This window comes from Psittacula echo (genome assembly GCF_963264785.1).
Source record: "Psittacula echo genome assembly, chromosome: 2".
NCBI lineage: Eukaryota > Metazoa > Chordata > Aves > Psittaciformes > Psittacidae > Psittacula > Psittacula echo.
This window is the reverse complement of record NC_137737.1, coordinates 97,748,075-97,773,954: the sequence shown is the minus strand read 5'-3', so window position 1 is coordinate 97,773,954 and position 25,880 is coordinate 97,748,075. Positions and strand designations below refer to the sequence as shown.

Below are 25,880 nucleotides of genomic sequence, written 5' to 3'. Positions count from 1 at the left end.
ATTTCAATTTCTAGGTCTTGTCAGTTGCTTTTGAAGTTTTCGCAATTAGAATTGTTAATGTCTTTCACAGATACTTTCATCTACTGCAACAGCTACTTTTATCTACATAGTATTGTTTGCAGGAAGACACTGAACATTAGGGAGTAAACTCTGTTTTAAAAATCTGTTTCAAAATGGGATCACATTGTTAAAGCCACTGTAGGCTTGGCAAAAAGGTTTCTTCTCTGGATCTGGGACCTGTAACACACTGTGGCTTCATCAGGGCAGCTGGTGGAGCAGCGTCCATTCAAAGCTGCACATGTTGTAGCAGGGAAGAGTCTCATATCTGCCTGGTGATCTGTATTCCCCTGCTGCAGTACACTGATGGTAACAGGAGGTCATTAAACATTTATGTGTGCCTGTGTTCACTGAAACTGCACTTGCAGGGTCTGGGCAACTAAGTTGAGTACTGACAGGCTTTTCTTTTTTGGCAGGGGTGAACAGCCTTTCCCAGTCACTGAGTGCCAACTCGCTGATTGCAAGCACGCTTGTCTATCTTGATCTCTCAGGGAACGCGCTCCGTGGTGATGATCTCTCAGTAAGCATGTTCTTCTCATTTGGAAGTTAGTAAATGGATGTTTTAATTGTTAAGAGAAAGGCATAGCCATTTAGTTTAGCTCCTTTTTTGCCTTAATGTCAGTACAGTTCTAGTAGGGATAGAAAATAACATTTTGATCTCTACTCCTCACTATAGAGTCAGAGAATTCAATTGTCCCACGCAGCTAAACAAATCCACCTAATTGTAGTTCATGTTTTTAATCCTTGGCTTCTCTGATAAATGAGGAAGCTGCAAGTGTGTCACTTGTTTCAGTGGATGTACCATGCTCCCCAGGTTCTGTTTGAAAGCGAGCAAAGAAAAAAAAAGCTCATCTTCTTTTTAGTGATAAATGTATTAAAAAATTTTCATTGGAAGGTTGGAAACAAATTATTTCTTTGGACTTTGAAATAATTTCCTGTTTTCAATGTTTTTGTTTGTATAAATAAATCTGTGCACCCGCTTGACACTTGCTGTTGAAGCTTATGATTCTTTGAAGAATGTAACTATTTTCTTAATTCCTTTGTTCAGTTTGTCAGTTGCCATAGAGGTGCTGCTCTATTTTCTCCATAACAGAATCCACTTAGTTCTCAATTTGTATGTATTCACTTTTTGACTGTTACATCCATATTTCTCTCTCACATCAGAAGCTGTGTGTGTGGGTCAGGCTTTGAATTCTTTAAGTATTGAGCATCTAAAATATGCAACACTAGTCACCCAATCTTACCATTTAAAGTGTACTCAGACATGACTCACTTTTTCACAAATCTTACAGGTTTCAGATTCATCAGTATATTCAAAGAATTAGTCTTTTAAGACATGAGAACTTCAGTGGGACAAGAGGATTTAAAAGGTAGCAAACAAATAGTTAAATGTATGTAAAGACACACAGTGAATACTCTTTGAGAGACTAGCTTAGCAAATAATGTAAAACTAAAAAGTAAAGTAAAAGTTACAATTTTGATAGGCAATGCTTAAAGAAACCTGATATCTACCTACAGTATTCTAAGGGACATAAATACGAAAAGTGAGGCTTTTCTTAGCCTCTTTGAGAGAGAGATATGGTTCAAAGGAAAGGATTTTTAATACTGAGATCTCTTAATCTGTGGAACAGTTTTCCAACTGAAGTAAGGAAATCCTGTTATTTAGCAGTTAAAATAAACCCTAGCAAAGCACAGGGATTTTTAAAGCAAGGACCTTTGTTGCACTGTAGGTATAGGGGCTAAATGACCTAGTTTTTAGAAAGATGGATCTATTTTAGAAACGTTGAACGTGCTCTGTTTGGCTGGTTTTCATGTGGAGTTGAGCATTTCTCGCTTCTGTGAATTGGGTCATACTTTTATCTTTCTGTGTTGTTCTCTGAAACTGAAAAAAGCCCAAAATAAAGCTATAGTAAGAAGTTTTAAATACACTAACATTTACTTGACATACCTTATGCAGTACTGAAACCATTATATTAACATCTTATTACCTGTACTGTATTCTCCCTTAAACCTTTAATGCACTGCTGATACTAAGAAATAACCATGGGCTTCAGATGCAAATTAGTTGCTTCCTTCATGCTTCAAGGGGCTGGCTTAAACTTACAAACCAGTTAGCCTTTCTGAAGTATAATAGCAATCTGAGTGACATTGCAAGGTATTTCTAACTGAATTAATTATCATTCGCTGCGAAAGTGAATTGCAAGGTAACTCAAGACTTCTGAAGTAAGAGCAATGTTTGATAAATGTAGTCTGAGCACCAATATTTCCCCTGTTATTTTAAAAAATAATAGCCTTCAAAAGTAAAATGTGTTTTGCTGATTAGGTGAAAAGAAGTTTCAGAGACAACTCTTGTAGCCTAATTTTATAATAAAAGCTTAAAACCTAATGAGAAGTAGGGATCCAGTAATTGGTGTCATCATATCAAAATTAACATGGATTTTTTTTTTTTCGTCTATTAATTACAGAGCCTGTACAATTTTTTGGCCCAGCCAAATGCCCTTGTTCATCTGGATTTATCCAACACGGAGTGTGCGCTAGATATGGTAAAGACATTTTTTCTTGGAGATTCAAATACCAAGGAAACACTCCCCACCTTCTATCCCCAGGCACTTTTTCAGTTAATATGAAGCAAAATCAGCCTTCTTTGTTTTAAACCAGGTGTGTGGAGCCCTCCTTCGGGGATGTCTTCAGCATCTAGCTGTCCTTAGCCTCTCTAGAACTCTCTTTTCTCACAGGTACAGTTTAAATATCTTACTCTCAACTCCTGCAATATTTTGTTTTATCATTTCTTGCTCTCATCTTGCACTTTTCTTTCTAAGAAGAAACCTAGGACTTTATAAAAGTCTTAGAAGTCCTAGCGCTCTATGAAATAGGTATTATTTTTTCCAAGCAAAATACTTTCTTTCCCTTCCTGCTCTTCGTCAGCATTACCTTGCCTAATATGTTTTTTGTAATATTGATGCAGTGGAAAGTCTGTATGTATCTTTTGTCTCTAAGAGGCATTAACATCAGGCTTTGAAGTCTGACTGAGTTGATTCCTCTTTGAATTTGGGTTGGTTTTTTTTTTGAAGTTTGTGTTTTTCAGGATTTGATGATGGTTACAAATGCATTTTTCCTTTTTTGTCCTCTTCTGGGAGGAAGTCCCTTTGAAAGTCTTTGAGACTTAACACTGACTTTAGAGTACTTGCATTGTAGGAAATTAACAACATTAGCTTCCATTTTCTTCAAATCAGTGTCTTGGGTCTGTATCAGCAATGATACGTAATTGGGGGTAAGCTACACCAGCACTGAATAATCATTTCTTGTGGTGAACAGGCAATTTCAGGGTCTTTGTCATGTCCTGCTCGATCTTCTGCTCATAAGATACAAGTATTTCCACTATTAACCAGACCTAAATGATCATTTTTTATTTGTAGTTCATCAAACAGAAGCTAGGTCTTCTAGTGCAGCAATGCAATGCTAAGGTTTGTTTGTTGAATCAACATTTTGATGACATTATAATTCTAAGCTAATTGAGAGCCCCTGATTACAGAGCTGTTTAAGGTAGAGCAAATTAAACACGTAAAAGATCATTATAATTCTGGCGGTCTGCATTCACTGTTTATTGGAATGAGTGTCTAGATGCTATGTCTTAATGAATTTGTTTACTTACAGAAAAGGAAAAGAAGTCCCTCCCTCCTTCAAACAGTTTTTCAGTAGCTCACTTGCTTTGATGCAGATTAATCTTTCGGGAACTAAACTCCCTCCTGAGCCTCTAAAGTAAGAATTTCATTTTCTCCTGTTGCTTAAAACCTAGTTTTCATTGTTCTTATGTGAGTGCATTATATTAAAAGTGAAAGGGAGAGGATTTTGCCTTTTTTTTCTTCCATTGTACATTATTGATACATTGCCTGAGTTTCATAATGATGATGCATTCAGAAAATGTTGTTTCCATCTCACAGTTGAGAGTATTAATCATATTTCATTCTGTGGGAATGTCACAGCAGTTTAGCTTCCATCAACATTTTTTTTGTGATATATTTCTTACTTTGTGGCTTACAAACAGAACTGTTTGCTTCATGGAAAATGGGATTATGTACTTGCACAAGTGCCGTTCCTTTGAGGCTGCAGTATTGCAACAGCCATTAGGAAATTGAAACTGTTGCAGTGCTTGGGAGGAGAGACCTATTGCACAGAGCTCTGCCCTCCTTTTTTCAGGGAGAGACAACGGCAGCAGCTTCTAGGAGTGCTAAGTGCAATGCGTCTCTTTGCTGTATGTCATGCATGCTGTAGCTAGAATGTTCTGGTGATGTGGGTTGGGTACTTGAGAGAAAGTCTTCTTACAGCCTCATGCAGGCTAAGGGAAATTGTGAAGCACTGTGTCACCCTTCCTGGGACATGTGCAGTTTTGAACTGGGTTGAACTTTCTAGACATGAAATGCAAAGGTATGTTTTAAAGTCAAGGTAGGTCTAGATAGATAGGTCTAATCTAGATATGTCATTCAATGAGTCTGACAGAATCTTTGTGTTTATTGGGCTAAATTAAAGAAAGCTCTTTCCACTGTGTCAGCTTGCTAACTAATAGGCATTAAAACATTCGTAATTCTATTCATAGTAGACATCTAGACATGTTCATTAATCATTTCAGGGAATACACCTCCAAAATACTAATCTGGACACAGATACAGATATATTTGTGTATGTATGTATATTTGCATGGTTGAGAGTCTGCCTCCTAAGAGAGAACAGGGAAGGGAAGTGGGCAGTAGCTCAGCAAGGTTGTTGATGGCAAAATTAGAGATGCAGGATATAAAGAACAGTTAGGAAGCACTGGATGAAAAGTTGTTGATACAATCTGGGGGAAGCTAAGGGAGAGAAAAGTGGCAAGTGCCACACAGAAAAGAGTAGTGTACATTGTTTTGGAATATTTTAATTTAATGCAGTTTGACATTGGAGAGGATAGTACAATATGATGCTTAAGTAAGATGGACTGGATTGAAATCAATATTCAGCTGCAGGAGCCTATCACTTTACCTCTGACCTTTCACTGATCTGTTTGATGCTCTTGGTTGCTGTCTTGCTTTACTAGGATTAGGAAGGTGTGGTACTTCAAACAGAAGTCTTTTCAAACAGAAGGTGATTATTGAGAAACATGTTGGTTGAATCTGATTATTTTAGGCCTATTGATTCTGTGGTGAAGGGCAGCAGGGAGCTATGTTTAATGAAGCAGAAGAATGGAGAATATACACAATATAAGCAAGACAGTCTTACCAGTGCTACAGGAGAAAAAGAATGCTGTGAGATACTGACTATATCTATGCAGATTAGGAAAGGTGAGAAGCCCCAAACACTAAGGTTTATATTTAGCTCTTCTTCTTGGCATGTTGAGTATCTCCTGGGGTGTGAGGAGTGTCCAAAGTCCAGCTGGACACAGAGGGTTGCAGTGTCCATGCCACTCTCAGCTGGCTGGCATTCTGTCATGGGCTGCTTTTGTTTTGTTATGATGGCAGTGTTCCCGTCTGCCTAGGAGATAGGTCAGAGCTCTTAATATTTTCTGTTAGTTTCCTTGATGTGCTTTCTCTAACCTGAGTTTTTTCTTCAGTCTGAGCTGAGTATATTTCACAACAGCAGAGAGAATTGTGATCGACAGTGTATCTTGCTTTCCTTCTCACACCCTGTGTGGCTTGACTAATACACTTCAAAAGCATCCTGTGGAAGTTAATCTGATGTTAAAACGACTGATGATGTGCTATATCCTGGGGTAGCTGTTTAGCCTTTTGGTCTTAACTGTAAAAAATTACAAAACTTCTACAGAACAATCAAGATTGTAGGATTTGTTGAAGACAAGAAAATGGAAACACCTTTTTTCAGACAGACTTATTTGTCATTGCCAAGATTGTAATAGCACATGAGAGATGATCTCCTAGAAAGAAAAATAAAAATGACATAGTGTATGATGATAGTTCTTCTCTGCTATCTTTCATCAGTGCATGTCAAAATTCTTTAGACAACATTGGCCCTTGGAACTGTCCTGTCACAAAGAAGTTTCTGGTTTTATGTCTGTGAACCAGAGGTCACTGAGTTACATTCGTGATTCAAGATCAAACCTGCCTACAGAAAAGAAACAGATAAAATGCAGATACCTGTCCCTGATTTCCAAATTCACCTGATTGTTAGTTGACTCCTTTCTTACCAACTTCCTTTAGATCAACAGTTGTGGCATGTTTAATTGCATATGCTATTATGAGTTTAAAAATACTGGTTAATCAGTGCAGTCAGCAAAGGAGACAAACTTACTTGTATAGTGATGATCCTGTTAATATAAGTCAAGCCTTTCAGGGAGGAGATTTGCTAATAAAGCTGTACTGTGAGGAAGCCACATAGTGGATGGGAAAAGGGTGCTTCTGGTTCTTGCACATAGTTAATATAGTTAATGTTCCATCACAGCTTGCTCTTTTTTTTTTCCCCACCTTTTTTTTAACTGAGTGAAGCAATTTCTACTTTTTTCCTTGTTTAAGTGTATTTTGATGTTCTAGTTCATTTACAGACATTGCCGAAAGTTACTGTCAGTGCTATAACAAGGCAAGTTTCTGATATGCTTCTCATGCAAATGCTAATTACAAGGCCAATTTTTGGATTCTGCATCTAGCACAGTTGACAAGACCTTTCCATGTATTTATTGCTTTGTGCAATTTAAACATAGTGGCTAAGTGTAATTATGTCTGCCTTCAGTGCCTTTGAATGCTGGTGATTTTTCATGACAAAGGGTTGAGAAATCATGAGATTTTCTTAGGATGAGTTTGTAGGAAAGAGGAGGTTAGGAATTTAAAATAGCCCTCTTCCTGTGAAGAGAGTACATTTGAAGCAGCGCTGGGTCTCTCTTTTAATCTGCCTTTTTTTTTATGATTGCAGTATATTTTTTATGTTACCTCAAAATGTTTAGGAAGCTCTCTGCAAAGTTATCATCAGCCAGACTAACTTTGAATGAAAACATGTTTGGGAAGGAAATACAAGCCAGGATCAGCTAAATTTGTATTATATAAAATATTGTTATTAAAAATAAATATTTGTATTATATAAAAATCAGCTAAAAATTTGTAAAAGCTGTTGCAGAGCTTTCACGTCTGTTTCAAAGTCTGCACGTTGGTAGCTTAAGAAGTAAATAAACACAAGATACTTGCCTTTGTTAACAGTGAAGGTCTGATTAATATTCATACCTGCAGGGCAGATATAAATAGGTTTAAGTGAAAAATCTTCTTGGGGCACAAACATTTTAAATGTGGCTTTTACACACTACTTGCATAGCAAGCGTGTAGACGAATGGCTCAGCGAAGTGGATTGTTTTTTATTCCATGCATCGATAGTTTGGATTCTGTTAGATTGGTTCTGGCTGAAATGAAGTTTGGGAAAGAAGTCCTTCTGTTTCTTTTGTTCAATTATTAATTCAAAGCAGCATCTATTCTAAAGATACTAGGTGTACGCAGATTGTGTTTGCTCCTTCTAAGACACATACTGTTGGTCTTTCTGATTTGACAGCGTTAATACAAATGTGATATTAACACTAACTTTTATATGTGGAAATAAGCTTCTGTAAGGCTTTAAGGGTGGATTCATGAAAATCATGATCAGTTGTTGCTACACTTGTCTGCCATTATGCCTAAAGACAAAGGATATCATTGTCTGGGTGTATCATTCTGAAATCTGTAAATATTTATTGGGTTGCGGAAGTGAGAGAATTGTGTGATACTTGAATACGATCCAGTGTTTGAGTGTTACAGGCACTGTGCCTGGATGAAATGGCAGTCTGCACAGCATCTTGCATATATTAAAAATGCCATCTTCCCCTTAATTTTTGTAAAATCAGAGGGCTAGTGTGGTTGTACAATGGAACGCTCCTTTTGTAATCACTTGATGCTCTTTGATAGCAAATGTTGAAGCAAACTCATCTCTGATGAATGTTATTAAATGTTGATGCAGCATTAGCTGTACAGTTTCCTTATTAGCCTTGCATCCCCGCAGTTTGTGAAGCTGCTGGAATGTTCAAAGTATGGCAGATTTGTGCTGCCATTGTCATTTAATTGGTCAGCTATTGTGATTTTGTCTTAAAATGGTTCTTTGCATTATAGTTATATTAACCTGTGACCTCTTGGATGATGATGTAAAGCTGCTTTTCTTTTTTTCTTTTAAATGGTTCTAAAATTGATCTTTTTCAGAGCGCTTTTGTTAGGCCTGGCTTGCAATCACAATCTGAAGGAAGTGTCTTTAGATCTCAGTAGCTGTGAGGTAAGGAATATTTATCAGGATGTGTTCAAAAGATGGAATAATGTGGAATTAGAATGAAATCCTCTGCAGTCAAAAGTTGTGGGGAAGGCAGAACTCAGAGAACCAGTTATGGTAAAAATCAGCTGCTCTGTGTTACAGCATCCTAAATAATGAGCCCAGAGGTTCAAAGCACCCGCAGCACCAGATTGGCAAAACCCTTCTTGCGGTGTAGCTGCTCTAGATACTGAGCCAGTGTGCTGTTTGCTACTTGGCGGCTTCTGCTCTTGGTGCTGTGATGACACAGGACCCTGCTGCAGGACTTTCCAATGTGGCCAAATTTGAATGGCTCACAGGAAGCCCTGAAGCCATGTCTGTGGTACGCTTGTTTTCCTTCAAAACCAGAGACATGCTTCATCTTTTGCGGGTTTGGTTTTTAACCCTGAGAGAACCTCTGCTTTTCTAATCAATTAATCAATTCAGGCGAATAGGGAGCTTTGGTAAAAGTTGATTGAAATATTCCATTAACACAAGAGGCACTGTGCAAATGGCTTTAAATATTTGAAGAATAACGAAAAACAATTGTTGCAACTTGATTTACTTTATCTTGTTTCCTCTTGCTTCACTGTGCTTTGCTGTGCACTTTATTTCTCAGGATTGTCCATACTTTTGCAGGACGATGCTTGTGGGGCTGCAGCTTAAGACAAAAGATCAGCCATGACCCTGGGGAGTCAGTGAGGCAAAGTTACGTAGAGAACTGTGTGGATTTTTGCCAAAACCAACATGAACCAGCTTAGTCTCAGGCCCCCTGGCTGAGCAGCCAACTTTTCCTTTTTAAGCTGCAAAGAAAGCCTCTCACTTATTAGGCAGATCTTTCCAAGTCCATCACCTGAGTATTAACTGTTCTGGAGGTGCCTTTCAAATACAGTGTTTTCCCTGTAAGTAGAAAACATGTAGTTTGATGAACATGTTGTGGTGCAGTAATCCTTGCCTTAGGTTTGTAGTGGATTGCTTTTGGAATGTGCACAGAGTTCCTTATGAAGAAAAAACAAGTCATTGTGAATGCATTTCATAGCTTGTTTTGATACTTTATACTTTTTTAAGAATTGTATTACTTTGAAGAGCACTACATGTAAATTCCAAGTAGAAAAGCTTTCAGGTCAAGTACACTTGCTTCTGACTTCTGAGTGGAGAGATCAGAGGGATGATAATTTTTCTTTCAGAGAGAAGAAGGAAAAGGGAGGAGTAATTAAGTAACAAAAATAAAATCCTATAATCATAACCTTAAAAGACTGAATCAATAAAACACAAATGTAAATAATGAGGGTATAAATTAACATGTAAATTATCAAGGGCTGACAGGAGTAAAACCATTATTCTTTCATTATGTAACCTCCAGGGTGGGATGTGCAGGAGTCCTTTGAGGGGCGATTAGCTTTACTGGACATCAAAGCGCATATGATCATGTCTGTCTCTGATGACAGAAAGGAAGGAACTGTGCCCAGCTCATGGTGTTGCGTTCCCATAGCTGGTCTGTCCAAACTGACAGCACTTCCTTAGATCCTTCCCTTCATATTTTTTTACATCCTTGAGCTTTATCCATTCTCATGTGCTTTGGAAAGAAGTTATGCTTCCACCATCAGGAGTCTTGATGTGCTGGGAGCTGGGAGTACTCTCAGTGAGCCCAGCACTGCAGGGTCCTGTTCCACCTCTTCCTGGCCCTCTGTGAGCTGGGCAGGGTAATCTGCACCCAGAAACAAAGCTGTGGGAAGCTCTGACCTGCACTGCACCTGGCTCCTGCAAACACATGCTGTTAGGAGGCTAGAGAGCTGATGCTTCAGCTTTGCTCTCCTCTTTCCTACATCGGGCAAGCTTGTACTTAATTATGGAAGGATAAATCTATGTTCCTTCCCTCTCCCACCACTTTTCATTTGCTCCCATAATTTTCTGATATATTAACTCTAAGCTTAATCATTTTATATTGCTTATTTGTTTGGTTTTAATTATTTTTACTATGAAAATTACATTTTTATTTCTACCTGCTCAGCACTGATGTATTGCACTCTCTTCCCTTCTGCTTTCCCTAGCTTGGTCACTGTGTAAGTACCTTCCATGCTTTACCTTAATTGTTAAATCAGTAAGCAGCTTTGTTTGCCCTTCCTATATTGGTACCTCAAAGCTTTGAACACGCTTGGCATTTAGAATTGTTGAAGGGTGGTTCTTCATTTTCTCTGAATAAGAGCTTGTATTCGTAGTCTCAGAAGAATGTCATATAGGAGATGTTGCAGAGGGTTTTTCTTTTTTTTTCAGTATCACAGTCCATGTTGATAAATAGCCATTCAATTTATCTCTGTGTGTATGTGTATATATATACACATACACACACTTTAATACAGTTGCAGTAAATTTTGATCCTAAAAATCAAATTATCATTGCCCTCAGATCAAACAAATATCGCCATATGCACCTATGAAATACTTGTGTATTTAAGTTTTTTGAATAGAGTTATCAGTACAAGATTGAAAGCTGCTCCTGAAAAATTGTCCACTTCAACCCTCAAAGTATATAAAGCATAAGCATTTGGATTCTATTGTGAGTATAATTTAAGTGCGTGGCACTAAGCATAGTAGCAACAACCAATGCAAACTGGTGTGTGTATATATATATGTATCTACACATGCACATATATATAATTTACCAGTTCCATAGATCCTGCAATAATAGCTTTGACATTCTGTGTTTTAAAATGGTTGTTTTCTGGTGCACCACACTAAGAGAGCAGTACAGAGCAAAGCTGAATGGTTTTGGTATACAGCAAATGCTACAAATGCTCTCAGAAAAATAAGTTGAGTTAAAATTGCACCACTTCTGCCCCAAATACAGACTTTAGTCTGACCACTTCTTGAGAGGATAGGGTGAAGGATAGGTAGGCTTTGTTTTATGCTGAAGAGGAAAGGTGCCTTACATTCTGTATCTCTTACACTTCCAGATGTGACTTATGATTTAGATGTTGTCTTTGACCACCGTTGTTCTTTAAATGCTCAGGGCAAGTTATTGAGCTGCTTGTTAACCAGTCACATATCTCAGACTTTATAGGAAGTGCCAAATTGTGTATTTACTGAAAAATACTTCTAGAAGGCATATATGCTTCCTTAGTTATAGCATGGATAAAAGAGTCTATTTGCAGAAATATCAGCAGATTGACTCAGGACACTTAGCTCAATAAGTCATCTAAGTAAAATATCACTAATTTTTTATGCACAGGAGGTGAAAAGGCTGTTTGATAAAGCTTTCAGATTTTTTTTTATTTTTTTTTTTTAAGCAATGAAAGAGAAAACAGAAAATGTGAAAGCAGATTTTAGTCGAATTTTTCCACTCTTTTGATTAAATTTTTTTCTGGGAGATGTTCGTAAAGTGAAGTGCTCTTTAAGTAGTTTGCGTAGCTGCAGGAAATAAGAAAATGCATTTGCTTCTTTGAGGGGAAAAAAAGCCCACCACATTGCATTAATTCAGTAGCATTAGTAAATAAGTGTGTAATTTTCACAACTGTGAGTCTTAATGTTGATGTTTTCCCCTAGGCCATTTAATTGGGTTTTTTTCATTAAATCCTGATATTTCTTTTCTATTCATGTAATATTTCAGATTAATTATATCATAAACAATACTTTCCAGCTAGGCATTTTTGTTATCATTGCTGTCTTTCTTTTTTATGTTTTAAAATTAAGAATAATGAAAATTACTGATTTTCTTGTTTATGGTCTTTTGTGGCCATTTTGCAGTTGGATTATTTAAATTTTCAGTGGAAAAAAAAGCAATTTTCTTTGGGAAACGTAACTATTTCATTGCCTGTATTTCATTACCTTTGTTGTTGTTTGGTGTTTTTTGTTTAATTTATTTTTATTTTTTATTATTTCCTACTCATCTTTGATTGGGGCACCCTAGCATTGTCCTGAGAGCTGAAAGAGGATGCTCGCTGTAAGATTTGAATGTAGTGGGATCCAAGAGTGACAGTGTCGCATGCTTGTAGGCTGGGCTCCATTTATTTTTTTCTCACTGGGCATTGGAAATATCCTGGCCTTTTCATGTAGAGAACCAGCACCAAAATCCTGCAGTCACTGCCTAGCACAAATGCTAAAGGATTCATTGTGTTTCCAACATTTACATCTTTTACCAATGTTAACTGTTGAACAATAGTTTTAAGAGAAATGAGAGTCCTTTTTCTCATTTATATGCGTATACTGAGTTTAAAGGATGAAAATAGTAGGAATGTGTGCATAGGCTGTCATTTTTATGTCTATAACTTCTTGTGTTGCTGTTGCTTTTGCTGCTAGTAGTGCTTTCTGTATCCACAAAGCTCCTCCTGCTGTTTTCTGTGTGATCTTGAAACCGTAACTAGTTTGAAAAAATGGATGATGTTTTGTCTCTAGTTAAGATCTGGAGGTGCACAAGTCTTGGAAGGATGCATAGCAGAAATACACAATATCACGAGCCTAGATATTTCAGACAATGGTAAGTACACAGAAAGGAATGGAGGATCATGCAAGTCAAGAATCTGAGAAACTCTTTTTCTTTCAGCTCACAGTGTAATCAAGGATGGTCATTCTTGCTTTACGATTATTGACCATATTGGTTATGGAAACGTCTCAGACCAAGAACTCCCATTGCTATAAAATGTATAAGAAATGTTAATAGACTAACTGTACTTGGAAGTTTGTTGTTTGAGATAATGTAACACAGCAAAAGAAATTGATGGCAGCAAGCGTGATAGTAGATCTAGGAGGAAGTGGGTTTAAGTACAAGTGGATGAGAAGCTAAATGAGAATTGAAAGCATAGTTAAAGACTGGGAAAGGCCAGGTAGAGAATGAAGCCATGACACTGAAATGAGGGAGGGAAGTTTGGAGCAAACAGTCAAGCAGCTTAAGGTCAGAGAAAACCTGTTGGAGTCTTTGGAGCCTTGAACTATTCCTACATTTTGGGCTCTGTGCTTCCTAGCTGGGAATAGCAGCTGACTTCTCATCTTGCAGACTTAAAGTGTAAATGAACTGGAAGAATTCACCTGCTGTGTTTGCCTCTCTAACAGCCAAATGCTGAAGTATTTCAGAAACAGATTTCCAGTACAGATGAATGCCCAAAAAAGATGGGATGGCCTGGCAAGTAGAAAGTTTTGGGTGCTGCTGACTCAGCCCAATTATGTAAACAGGTTTATTATTATAAATAGAGATATTAAATACCTAAATTATCCTGTGGATCTGGATCCTAGGTCACTGTAATCTAATTAGTAGACTCTTCAAATGCACCACTAGTTTGGGAATACAGTACTACAGCATGTTATTTTTCTTACTTAGGAGTAGAATAAAATTTGGCTTGTTTTTCAGGTCATTTTGTTCATAGCCTGTTATTGTTGGCTTTTTTGTTCTTGAGGGCTTTGAGACCTTGTTGGTACACAGCTCTGCTAAGATTAAATAGTGATTAGTGTGGTATCAGAATTCTCAAAGGAACTTTAAACTCCGCCTGACAATGCAAGGAACTGCCCTTGGGTGGTTGACTACAGACAAGGGGCTATGTTTCTCTGATGAGTTTCTGAGAGGTGCCTTCAATGGCTGATTAGGATGAAGTTTTAAAGGGCTTGTTTTAGAGAAAGCATTTATTCTCATAGAAAAGCAGAGGGGGAAAAAAAGAGAAAAAGACTTAAAAACAGAAAAATGGAAATTTTTCTAGAGCTCTGAGAAATTAGTCCATTGATATAGTTACTTGAATTAATATAGCATTAGTAAAGACCCGGCCTGGGTCTTTCTTGTGAAAATGTGTTTTAATTCTTAATCTTATCTGATTCTTTACAGGCCTAGAATCTGACCTCTCAACCCTTGTAGTCTGGCTTAGTAAAAACCGATCGATAAGGCACTTGGCGTTAGGCAAAAATTTTAACAACATGAAATCCAAGTAAGGCTTTTCTTTCTTTTAAATAACCAGAGAATGGATGAGGAGAAGCTGCTGCTTTCATTGTCACCCTAACTTTTATTTCCTCAGAAATCTCACTCCAGTACTTGATAATTTAGTTCAGATGATTCAAGACGAGGACTCAGTGAGTATCTTTCTACCTACTATCATCATGTGTATTTGTACTCTCACAACCTATTTCTGTTAATTTTTTTTCACTGTGTTAATTTGCTGCATAAGACTTGATCATGATCCTGCACGAATGTGTCCAACATTTTAGTTATTTGGGCTTTTTTTTTTTTTTTTTCAAATAGTAATTTGGATTATGTGTAGCATGTAGGTGAATGTTTCTTAGTGAATGAGTCTTAGGATCTATGCTTGTTGAAAAACAGTCATTCTAAATAGTTGGATGTATGTGACCTAGTTGCTTGAGGTTTAAGTTATACAGCCCTGCAGGCACAAGTGTTCAAAACTTTTGTGCCCTGATGGATTTCAGTGGTAGTGTTCTCTGGGTGGCCATACTTTTAATTAATAGAATGCACTATTTCCTAATAGCTGTTCTTGGGTATCAGCATTTTTTTGCTTGACAAAATGCAGAGTTACTGCAGTGATCTCCCAGAACTCCTTTCTCCTTCAAAAAATGCAGAAAACCTGTTCACTGTGCTGTTCTTTACTTCTAGTACATTAATCACAGGAACAATTTCATAAAACCCTGTCAGAGTGCCTTGCTGGGTCCTTGCCCACTTTCTTCATTTCCACCTTCTTTCTTGATTCTGAAAGACTTTTGTGGTTGGGTTTGTGTTCTTACCTTACTTGGCATCCTAGTTTTGGTTAGAAGGGAATCTTAAGATGCTCTGTTGCTCTCATGCTTGTCAATCTTTATTCATCTATTTGTAGTCCTTTCTTTCTCCTTCATTTCCTGTGCAAGTAGCAAGCAAGCCCTGCTTTCCTCATACTCCAGACATAGCTGACTGCAGAATTCAGTTGTCTATAAACACCTGCTATTCCTGTTGTCCTTATTGTCTCACCTACAAGTTCATGGTCTCCACACTAACTGCTTTCTTATTTTCTCTTCTCATCTGTATCTGTACCCTGCAACTCAGAGGAGCATTTTTTTACCAGGGTTTCCAATATCTCCTTCCATGCAAGGAAGAGGTATTGGATTCCATGTTCTGTGTTCATCCTTTCTTAATGCTTGGTAGTATTTGAAATGATTTGTTAAACTCTCTCTCTTCTCTCTGTGTCCTCTTAGTTGGGATTAGTGGTACTGTTTCTTCTTGATTCTTTGCCTGCCTCATGACTTTAAATCATTGGTTGTCAGTGTAATGCAGTGAAGTGCTGTGTGTGAATACCAGAGCTGATTCTAATGGAGTTAGCACCTGTAATGAAAGCTGTAAGTCCTTGTTTACTCAAGTCAGATGGATTGTGTTAAGAAGTATCAGTAGATCTCTGTATTAATTCTTGTGCCAAACTAAATAAATTTGTTTATAAAGGGAATGCTGCAAGGCTGATTTCCCCTTCTCTCCTTTTCTTGTTGATAGCATGCTGAAGGGTATAATTTAATCAGATAGCACCTGCTTCTTCTGTTTGAACATTTGTCTCCTGCCCTATATCTCATGTTTAATCTTTCACAGCTATCCTGAAGACTGTTATATCAAAACAGATTACTCATAAGCAAACGTAATTTAGTATGTTTTTTCTCAGTTTCCTTCATCCCTTTGCTCTGTTGCAGGTGAACATTTCTTCCCACTCAGGCCATAGCCTAAAACACCTCTTTAACACACTCCATGTCCGTTCAGTATGCAAACCTTCTCTTGTTTTGGTTTTTTTTTCCTTTTTGTATGACTATCCTGTTCATATTATTTGTTCGTAAGGATAAAAATTCCAACTTTCACCCTATTGTCTCTATTAAGTGTTACAACCTTCTGTTTATCTTTCTTGGCTTCTGCTTTGGAAGCTCCCAGGTCAAAGAAAAAGTAGCTGCTAAATTTTTGGATGTATCATTCTCACAGCTCTTCATCCCTTGCATCATCAGCTTCAACTTCTTGTGCTCCTTTTCTTTTCAGCTCATGGGTGATATCAGCCATTGCTCCACTTTCTGCCTTTTCCACAATCTGGTGGTCAGACGTGCTCCTGTAATTCTTACTCACTCTGTCTTTCCTGAGCTAGCAGCTCAGGCGCTCTGGAGTCTCATCGTGCTTTCAAACAGTGTTACCATGAAATAATCCACAAAAAAGTTACTTTATTTAGGTACTTAATAACTGTCTCTCCTATATGTTATGCATTAACCTCTGAGATACAGTGTATGAACCTGTCAGTATTACTCTGTCTCTTCTCTCCCCATGTTCTTTTCTCCTGTTAATCCTCTTCGGTGAAGGAATCTTGTTTCTTTCTGTCTCATCAGTTGCTAAAATCAGTCTGAAGCATCTCCTAGCAGCTGCAGAGTTGCGGATGAGCTGTAGTGCTGTGGGAAACCATGTGTTGCAGATAGCTGTGTAGGATTGTCCTCACTGTACCTTGATGCTTAAAATATTATTTTACATTTCTAGGTATTTTGAGTTGGATTTGAGTGTTAAATGGGGTGGTCCTTGTTATACCATTACATGTTGCTATACCATTACTGTATTTACTGCCACAGAACATTAAAATGAAGATCGAACTGGGAAGAGCAGGGTATGATGATGCTCAGAGCATACTGCTTTATCAGTATTGCCTGCAAGCTAGTACAGTTTAGGGACTGTGCATTGTCTTCATGGAGAGCTGAAGCAAGAGGCTTTAATCTGAAACAGTCATCTGCCAAATGCTTCTTCATGTATTTATACAAGCTTTAAATAGATCTGTTGCTGTGTTAATGTGAGTCATGAGTAAAATGATTTAAACAATCAGTAGCTCAGTTATGACTCTAAAAATAGAGTTAGACACAAATACAATTCTACACAATTTGAAAGCAGTAGTAGTAACTGACACAGCAAAATTTACCGGGTGTTTAATATAAACAAGAATGTAATACTTAGATTTATTTGGGGGGTTTCTTTTCAGATTCTTTCTATTTATGTAGATGCTATACTGTGCAGGCAATAATAATGTATTCTTACTGTACCATTTCCTGTTGCAAAAATTGATGTTACAATGCCAAGTGTCATTACTCAGAGTGGCAGTTACTCCTGCATAGGTGCAAAGAATTACTACAGTGCTGAGTATTTTTAGGTTTTAGTTAATGTTTTTTGCAGAATTTTTTTTTTTTTTAGGAGAACAAATTTAGCTTGATTTAATTCTTAAATGTTTTCCAGCACGAATATGACAAAATCAATGGGATACAATCATACAATTTCTAATTCTATTCTTTACAAATTCCTCTTCCATGAGAAGATGGCGTTAAGGCATCTTCACTGTATTGGCAAAGTATCTTGTTTTCTGCAGCAGGGACACTGAAGTGCTTGTCAGACTTCTTTTTCTTTTTTTTTTTTTTTTCTTCTAAATATCCATCTTAAGCTACTAAGTTGTTACAAGGAGTTAGTATTTGTAGGATATATAGAGTATTGCCCCTATTTTGCGGGATTTGGTTTTCATGGCTTTTTTGTTGTTGGGTTTTTTAATGTAATGGTCAGATAATGGATGTAATGACTATTTAGCCTGTATGTTTAATTATACCGAGTTAAGTTCTGATTGTAGTTTGCAGTCAGGGCACCAAATGAGTCCAGAGCTTTTTGTTCGTTGTTCACTGAGTAAATGATAAGGGTAGCTGTGCGAGAAAAATAGCAGTTCATCTCCTTCAAAGACACTGCTAATATATCAGGTACTTTACTGGGCTGTATGCATGTTTTCTATGTGGTAGTAATGATATATAGGCGTAACCCTTGCAGAGCACACTGCAGAAGTGTTTTCAATAATGTATTGTTTTTTCAGAGTATTTGAATGTGAGAGGTGAAAAATCCTCTGCTGCGAGGACATACGAGGTTTAGACAAATTGGCATGTGGGAGGGAGCACCTCCAGCTAAGTTACTCAAATGCACCTTTCTGAAGTGGCACATAAGAAGCAGAAAAACCTTGACTTTCATAAGCTTATTGGCGATTTCTTTCGGAGTGGTGCTGCTTTTCTGTGAAATCTGTCACAGGAGGTCTCCTCAAACTTGTGCCAAGAGCTCTAAGTGCCATTCTAACATGATGCTAATATTCTTTAGGGTACATAATGTAATAAAATGGGGAAACATAGACAGATTAAGGTCATTAACATAGTAATTTAATAACTTCCATTTAAAATAAAACCAGCATGTGGCTTGTGTTACTGTTAGCCTTTTTAATTATAAACCTGCTGTGCCTCCAAATTCTTATGCATTTCCTCATTTATAAGTGTATTTCCTATTGTTGCAAGCTTTTTAGTTATCACTGTAATCCAGTCATGTCTGGAGGCTGGGGTCCCGTTGTATAAAAGGTACCATGCAAACATCTTGGACTCCAGAAGGTGTGCACAGTTCTGTTATTTATTTATATTAATCTAAGCTTTATGCACCTAATGTGGGTTCATCCTGATACTGATTTTCCCGTTCTGGCAGTTTGGACGTTTTAGTTTGGACATTTGGACATGTAATTTGGACATTTTAACTTCTAAAATTCGTCCTCCAGTGCATGCCTAAGTGGGTGTATAGTGACAGCAAACTCCTCTACTCCTTAGCAGCTGTAATACATCTGCAAGGCATGGTGATGTTTAAACTGTAGTTCTTGAACTCCTGCTGTCGAGTGTTGGGACACTGAGAGAATACAGACATTTTTAAAAAAAGGTCTTCTTAAGGCTTAGAGTTTGCCTTGCTAGAGCCCAATAAAGTAGTTTCAGCATAACATAGTGTGTGTGTGTTTATCTATCTATCTATCTGTATGTATGTATGTATGTACGTATAAAGTTACCTGAAGATACTGCAGCCAGAGGTGTCAGAACACCACTGCGAGTAATATTCATTGACTTACACATTTAAATAGATGCTTTCTTACTGTTTTTAATTTCAGACCTGCCACAGCTTTCCGTCTCTTTCTTCCCAAATGCCCATGCCCTTAGTTGAAGGAACAGATAAACACAATCGCTTCTGGAGTTCATAGAATCATAGAATCATAGAATAGTTAGGGTTGGAAAGGACCTTGAGATCATCTAGTTCCAACCCCCCTGCCATGGGCGGCGACACCTCACACTAAACCATGCCACCCAAGGCCTCATCCAGCCTGGCCTTGAACACCGCCAAGGATGGAGCATTCACAACCTCCCTGGGCAACCCGTTCCAGTGCCTCACCACCCTCACAGTAAAGAATTTCTTCCTTATATCCAATCTAAACTTCCCCTGTTTAAGTTTGAACCCGTTACCCCTTGTCCTGTCACTACAGTCCCTAATGAAGAGTCCCTCCCCAGCATCCTTGTAGGCCTACTTCAGATACTGGAAGGCTGCTATGAGTTCTCCACTCAGCCTTCTCTTCTCCAGGCTGAACAGCCCCAACTTCCTCAGCCTGTCTCCATACGGGAGGTGCTCCAGTCCCCTGATCATCCTCGTGGCCCTCCTCTGGACTTCTTCCAACAGTTCCATGTCCTTTTTATGTTGAGGACACCAGAACTGCACACAATACTCCAAGTGAGGTCTCACAAGAGCAGAGTAGAGGGGCAGGATCACCTCCTTTGACCTGCTGGTCACACTCCTGTTGATGCAGCCCAGGATACGGTTGGCTTTCTGGGCTGCGAGCGCACACTGAAGCTGGCTCATGTTCATTTTTTCATCGACCAACACCCCCAAGTCCTTCTCTGCAGGGCTGCTCTGAATCTCTTCTCTGCCCAACCTGTAGCTGTGCCTGGGATTGCTCCAACCCAGGTGTAGGACCTTGCGCTTGGCATGGTTAAACTTCATGAGGTTGGCATCAGCCCACCTCACAAGCGTGTCGAGGTCCCTCTGGATGGCATCCCTTCCCTCCGGCGTATCAACCGAACCACACAGCTTGGTGTCATCGGCAAACTTGCTGAGGGCGCACTCAATCCCACTGTCCATGTCACTGACAAAGATGTTGAACAAGACCGGTCCCAACACCGATCCCTGAGGGACACCACTCGTTACCGGTCTCCAGCCGGACATCGAGCCATTGACCACAACTCTTTGCGTGCGGCCATCCAGCCAGTTCTTTGTCCACCGAGTGGTCCACCCATCAAATTGATGTCTCTCCAATTTAGAGACAAGGATGTCATGTGGAACAGTGTCAAACACTTTGCACAAGTCCAGGTAGATGACGTCAACTGCTCTGCCCCTGTCCATCAGTTCCGTAGCCCCATCATAGAAGGCCACCGAATTGGTCAGGCAGGATTTCCCCTTAGTGAAGCCATGCTGGCTGTCACCAACCACCTCCTTGTTTTTCATGTGCCTTATCATGCCTTCCAGGAGAATGTGCTCCATGATTTTGCCAGGCACAGAGGTGAGACTGACTGGTCTGTAATTCCCCGGGTCATCCATTTTTCCATTTTCCCCTTCTTAAAAATGGGGGTTATATTTCCCTTTTTCCAGTCGTCGGGAACTTCACCTGTTAAATAATAATAAAACAGTTTAAAGGAATTGGTTTTGTTTCAGCAATGTCTCAGCTCCTAATTTGCCCTTGGATAAATCTCTCAGTCTGAGGGAGAGGAGGGAAGTGCTAGACATTTTTATTTGTCACTGACATGGAAGCAAGCTGGTTAAGTAAAACCTACTGGACAATAGAGATTGTCTTGCAAAGCTGGTTGTTGCCTCTTTTTGGGTTCATGCAGTATTCTTTACTTAATAGAACACAGGAAATTGAAGGCACTGTCAGCACAGGGTGTTGCAACTTATTCTATGTGTGTATATGTGTTTGACACCTCAGCTGTAAGTTGTTGACTCCCAATTTATCACATGTTGTAGGATCTGCAGCAGACACAGAAATAACTCTTGGATGGTTATTGCTGTCTCCAAGAGTTTGGGGAACTTGTAACTTTTGGTTGATATCTGAGAAATGAGTGCGTTATCAGTTGCTGTTCTCAGTGCCCTTTCTGTGCTCCACAGCCTCTGCAGTCATTGTCCCTCGCAGATTCCAAGCTGAAGACTGAGGTCACCATCATTATTAATGCCTTGGGGAGCAATACTTCTCTTACAAAAGTGGATATTAGTGGAAATGCCATGGGAGACATGGGAGCAAAGATGCTGGCAAAAGCCTTACAGATAAACACCAAACTCAGGTAAGGGAAATGTATTTGCAGTAAAAGATAGAATAGCTTAATAATACTGAAGTTGATGACTTTTTCTTAAGCTGTTTCTCCTCAGAACCCTTCTGTGTATAGCCACTTTTATAGTGTCTCCATTTGGAAAGATTCTCATCCTTTTTTCTTCAACAAAATAACAAAGCCAGGAGAAGCAGATTGTCTTTGCAAAAACATTTCCATAACTGAAACTGGAGAAAATTGCATTCTCTAAATTTAAATGAAAGACCTCTTGTTGGAATAATAGGACTCTGAATTTCCTAGAATCATAAAAAAAATCCAGGCATCTTTGTTAATAGAGCTCTGAATGTTGGGTAATCCAATGTCCTTCTCAAAGGAGGGCTGACTTTAAAGCTACAAGGGGTTGCTCAGGGTCTTGTCCAGACAGGTTTTGAGGATCTCCAAGTACTCCACAGAGTTTCTGGAAACCCTGTTCCAATGCTTAGCCATTCTCTTCTGTTCTGCTCAATCTTTTCTACTGGAGGCCTTCCCAGCAGAGAAAATTTAATATTTGATGGGCAACTAAGCTAAATCATTCTTTGTCTTCCAGAGTATCAGTTTCTTAGGAGAGCTAGAAGCATGGTCCCTCCTTTCCCTTCCCTACTACAGTGCTGATGGACCTTGGCATCTCTTCTCTGCAATTTCATCCACCTGACAACTTCACTGCTTTTTAGCACATGTCTGGCACTGATGGCTTGAGAGTATCACTTTTTTCCTATCCAGCATGTAAAACCTTCAATCAGTATGAATCTGGATGGGGACCTCTAAATATGTCACCATTATCTGTAAAGCTAATCCTCACTCCTCCTCTTGTCAGACTGTGCAGATGAACCTTCCTTAGTGTATTGTCTGTGTGAAGAGACCACTTTATGCTTGGTCTCCAAGCATGTGTTCCCTGTAGGATAAGAAATTCCCTAGAACAGTCCTGGTTATTTTGTTCAGAAGCAGGGATTCTGGTCTTTGTGTTCCTGTGCCCAAACTAAATATTGAAATGTCAAGAAAGCACTGGAGAGGTGACTTAGACTTATTGAATGTATTAACCTGAAATGACCACTGTGCCTGATGAAATAAAACCTTGACAGCTTTCAAGATGGGAGACTGAAATGTTTCACAGTACACTGAATGTCACAGTTGACATAATGTCACCACAGTCTGTGGTGTGATTACAAACTGTATAATGCAGTCATAACTGGCTCTGCTTAAAATGTTATAACATCACGTCCGGGTAGAAATATAAACACACTTCTCAGTGACCAAAATAGTCAAGATTTGACCTGAAGTATGTCTGGTCTTTGCAGAGTGGGTGTTCCTCTCTTTCTGATCTCCATCTTTCCATTTAAAAAACAAAAGGATAATTCTGCAACAGCAGAAGGGTGTCAATACCTGTGAAACCTTGCCATCTATCTTTTCTCTTTTTTGCCACAAATCTGGGGGGGGTGGGGGTGGTGCCTCTGTTTTTTAATCACAGCTACAACTAGTGCTCTTGCACAGGCAAGATTTATCTGCTTGACTGTCTCTTCTGACTACTAATGAGAACTTTGAACATGTGTTCACAAATTGCCAGGCAGTCTGCTTGAGTGGCCTAAATTGAGGGAGGGAGGGTGGCTTGATCACTCATGTCACTGTTGGGTATTCAGAAGAGCTACAATTTTTGCACCTAACATAGTGGCTTATACTGGCAGCTAGTTATGTTGCATGCAGAATCATAGGAACTGTGTGATGAGCTAGTACAGGATTGAATATACAATAGCCTGCAAATTTTGACTGCCACTCAGTATGAATTCTTTAAATATGTTTTTCTATAACTAGCCATATAGCCTATATAGAACAGGGACTGATCACTTGCTGCAATTTTCTTAGTTTTCAGTTTGCAAAAGCAAACATTTGAACTTTATTTTTGATTCTGTTCCTGGAAAAAGCTGGCATTTTATCTCCAAATCCTTCTATTAACTGTATTTTAGGAAAGTTACAATTTTATGCTGGTGGTAGAAAATACAGTACAGAGTCTCCTTTAGAAAAAGAGAGACTGAATTTTGTAGTATCTTTGTCCCGAACTTCTGACATTTCAAGGTTTTATGTATAACTAAAGGCAGGTTTTTAAAATGTTGCCTTCCACTATACAACTTTTAACATACAGCAGTGGGTTATTTCAATATGCAAAGTTTCAGTATAGATTTATTCAGTGCTTTTTGTTGAACCCTTTTTTTTTCCTTTTTTCTTCACCCCCACCTCTCAGAACTGTGATATGGGACAAGAATAACATCACTGCACAGGGCTTCCAGGACATAGCTGTGGCACTGGAAAAGTAAGTTCTCAAGCAACTGAATGACTGATGAAGAAGCCAAAGATTTAGATCCTGAATGATCTGAGCAGCTGCAGTTCTCACCACAGTCAGTATGATCTGAAGATGCTGAGCGCTCTCAATTTTAAGCATCAGGATGCTCAATCTAAAGGGAAATGTATGACTTCACATCCTTCAAAAGGATGGGAAAAGGCTCTAAAGCTCTTTAATCCGTACTCTGCTATCAACATTAAGGCCATTGAGTTCTACTGTTAGCATTAAAATTCTGAATTTGAGAATATTTTCCGTTTTCTTTATTCTTTTGTGTGGCTAGCATGTAGAAATTCTGTTCTAGTCAGTGAATGAAGCTGTATGTAATAACAGAAAATTACTGAAGCATGCCTTTTGGGCTGGCTTTTATTTTTTCCTTTCCTCCAGCAAGTTGAAACTAATTGTGATCTCACGAACTGCTATTTTTCATTGTAATCACTGTAGTTTAGGTCATTTTGCTTCCCTGAGCTTACTTATAGTTGCAGCCATTACCAGTGATAGATGCTAAACGACTTCCATCTATCTCCATCTCCATCACATTTCTTTATACATTGTTACTACTTTTTTTTAAGAGGGAAAAATTACAGATTTAAATTAAGCAGCAGTTGCAGTTGTGTCACATTGTTAAATCCCTCAGGAACAAAGGGTGTCTGCAGAAGGTGAAGGTAAGGTACAATTGCTAGTTACTAGATAAAATGTCTTTCAAAACAGTGTAACTATTTAGGGGAGTATCTTAACCCTTGGAGGGGTCGTGAGGCTAGAGCTTATAAAGTTACTTGTTTTATGAAACTGTTGTAGTTTATATACTTGTTTTCAAAATGAATTCAGTTGCACTGATGGGGAAAATTATATAAATGATGTATAATTAAGCAAATCATCTTGGAGTGATTCCGTTGATAGTATTGAATAATAATTTGCAAAGGTTACTTTTCAGCTTGCAGACATTTCTCTTTTAGAGGGCAATAGAATGTGTATTTATAAGACGGGGTAGAAAAGAAAATATGCCTATTTTCTGGGGAGCATCAAGTTTTCTGTTTTGAAGTGCTTGGATAAGTAAATAGAAAGGAGGGGGAATTCTAAGACAAAAGCAAATCATCTAAGCAAAACAAAAAAAAGAAATGCTGCAGATAACTGTGTGGCACTCTGCTTTGCTGAGGTGACATCTGATTTATTTACCTCGGAAGCTGTGGTCATTTTATGTCTCCTCTAACACTTTAAAATTATTAAAACCATTGGTAATATTACAAACTAAGCCACAAGCAGCAAAGGTTTAAACCTGCAGGAGAGGAGCTGTCAATACTGACTGAAAACTATTAGCCTTCAAACAATCCATCTCAAAAACATATTGAGACCATGTTCCACTATACGTTGCCTAAAAAAACCATGAAACCATCAGTACTCTGTAGGAAAGAATTGTTGCTCAAAATGGGTCAAAATATACTGAAAATGCTTAGGGGTATACATGTTGTGTGTGGTCTTTTCATTTTGTTCTTTAGAAAGATAATCATATACTAAACCACTAAAAAGAAGCAAGCTAGGCTTTCGTAGTATTATGGGGAGGCTGAGGAGAATTGGGAGGGATAGTAACAGACTTTAAAACAGGCTGAAGTAATCTAAAGATTGGTTTTTCCCCTCCTTCCAGCTTTTTTTCATCTGTTTATAGTTGTATTGCTGCAAGGGAATTCCAGGAGCATGACTGTTGGCAGAGTTGCCCCAAGGGTGTCCCAGCCAGCTGATGTGAGATGCTGAGAGGATCTTCTGTAGAGTTCAGGGTTCAGTTCAGGAGAGCATGTGAGAATAGTGGGCATCCTATTCAGCCTGGCCGTTAAACAGGGACTTGTATCTCTGTAATTTTAATATGAAAATAAGAATGTGCTTGTGTTCTTTGCAGCCTAGAGCCCACTTTGTCATCAAAGTGTCCAGCGTTGCCCCACATTGATTTCTAAATGATACTTTTTCGGTATGGACTGATTGAATAAATAGCTCAGGTTCGAAAATGTCATGGTAAATGCTGGGGTTTGTTAGAAGGGCCACAAATTTTTCCCTTAGCAGTAACATGAAATTCACATGCACAAGCCTGC

The 25,880-nt window shown here is 38.6% G+C and overlaps 1 protein-coding gene across 3 annotated transcripts in view; it reads left to right on the top strand.

The window, feature by feature from the left end:
• The window catches only part of CARMIL1 (capping protein regulator and myosin 1 linker 1), a 193,347-nt gene that overhangs the window by 108,711 nt on the left and 58,756 nt on the right, over positions 1-25,880 (top strand). For 2 of the 3 annotated variants that reach the window (XM_080639492.1, XM_080639491.1), the window contains exons 13-22: positions 474-577; positions 2,523-2,600; positions 2,716-2,792; positions 3,712-3,816; positions 8,250-8,319; positions 12,723-12,804; positions 14,137-14,236; positions 14,324-14,378; positions 21,274-21,446; positions 23,704-23,772. In XM_080639492.1, the coding sequence (XP_080495618.1) occupies positions 474-577; positions 2,523-2,600; positions 2,716-2,792; positions 3,712-3,816; positions 8,250-8,319; positions 12,723-12,804; positions 14,137-14,236; positions 14,324-14,378; positions 21,274-21,446; positions 23,704-23,772 (913 nt within the window). The remainder of the gene's footprint in view (positions 1-473; positions 578-2,522; positions 2,601-2,715; positions 2,793-3,711; positions 3,817-8,249; positions 8,320-12,722; positions 12,805-14,136; positions 14,237-14,323; positions 14,379-21,273; positions 21,447-23,703; positions 23,773-25,880) is intronic. The other variant, XM_080639490.1, reaches the window with a different exon arrangement.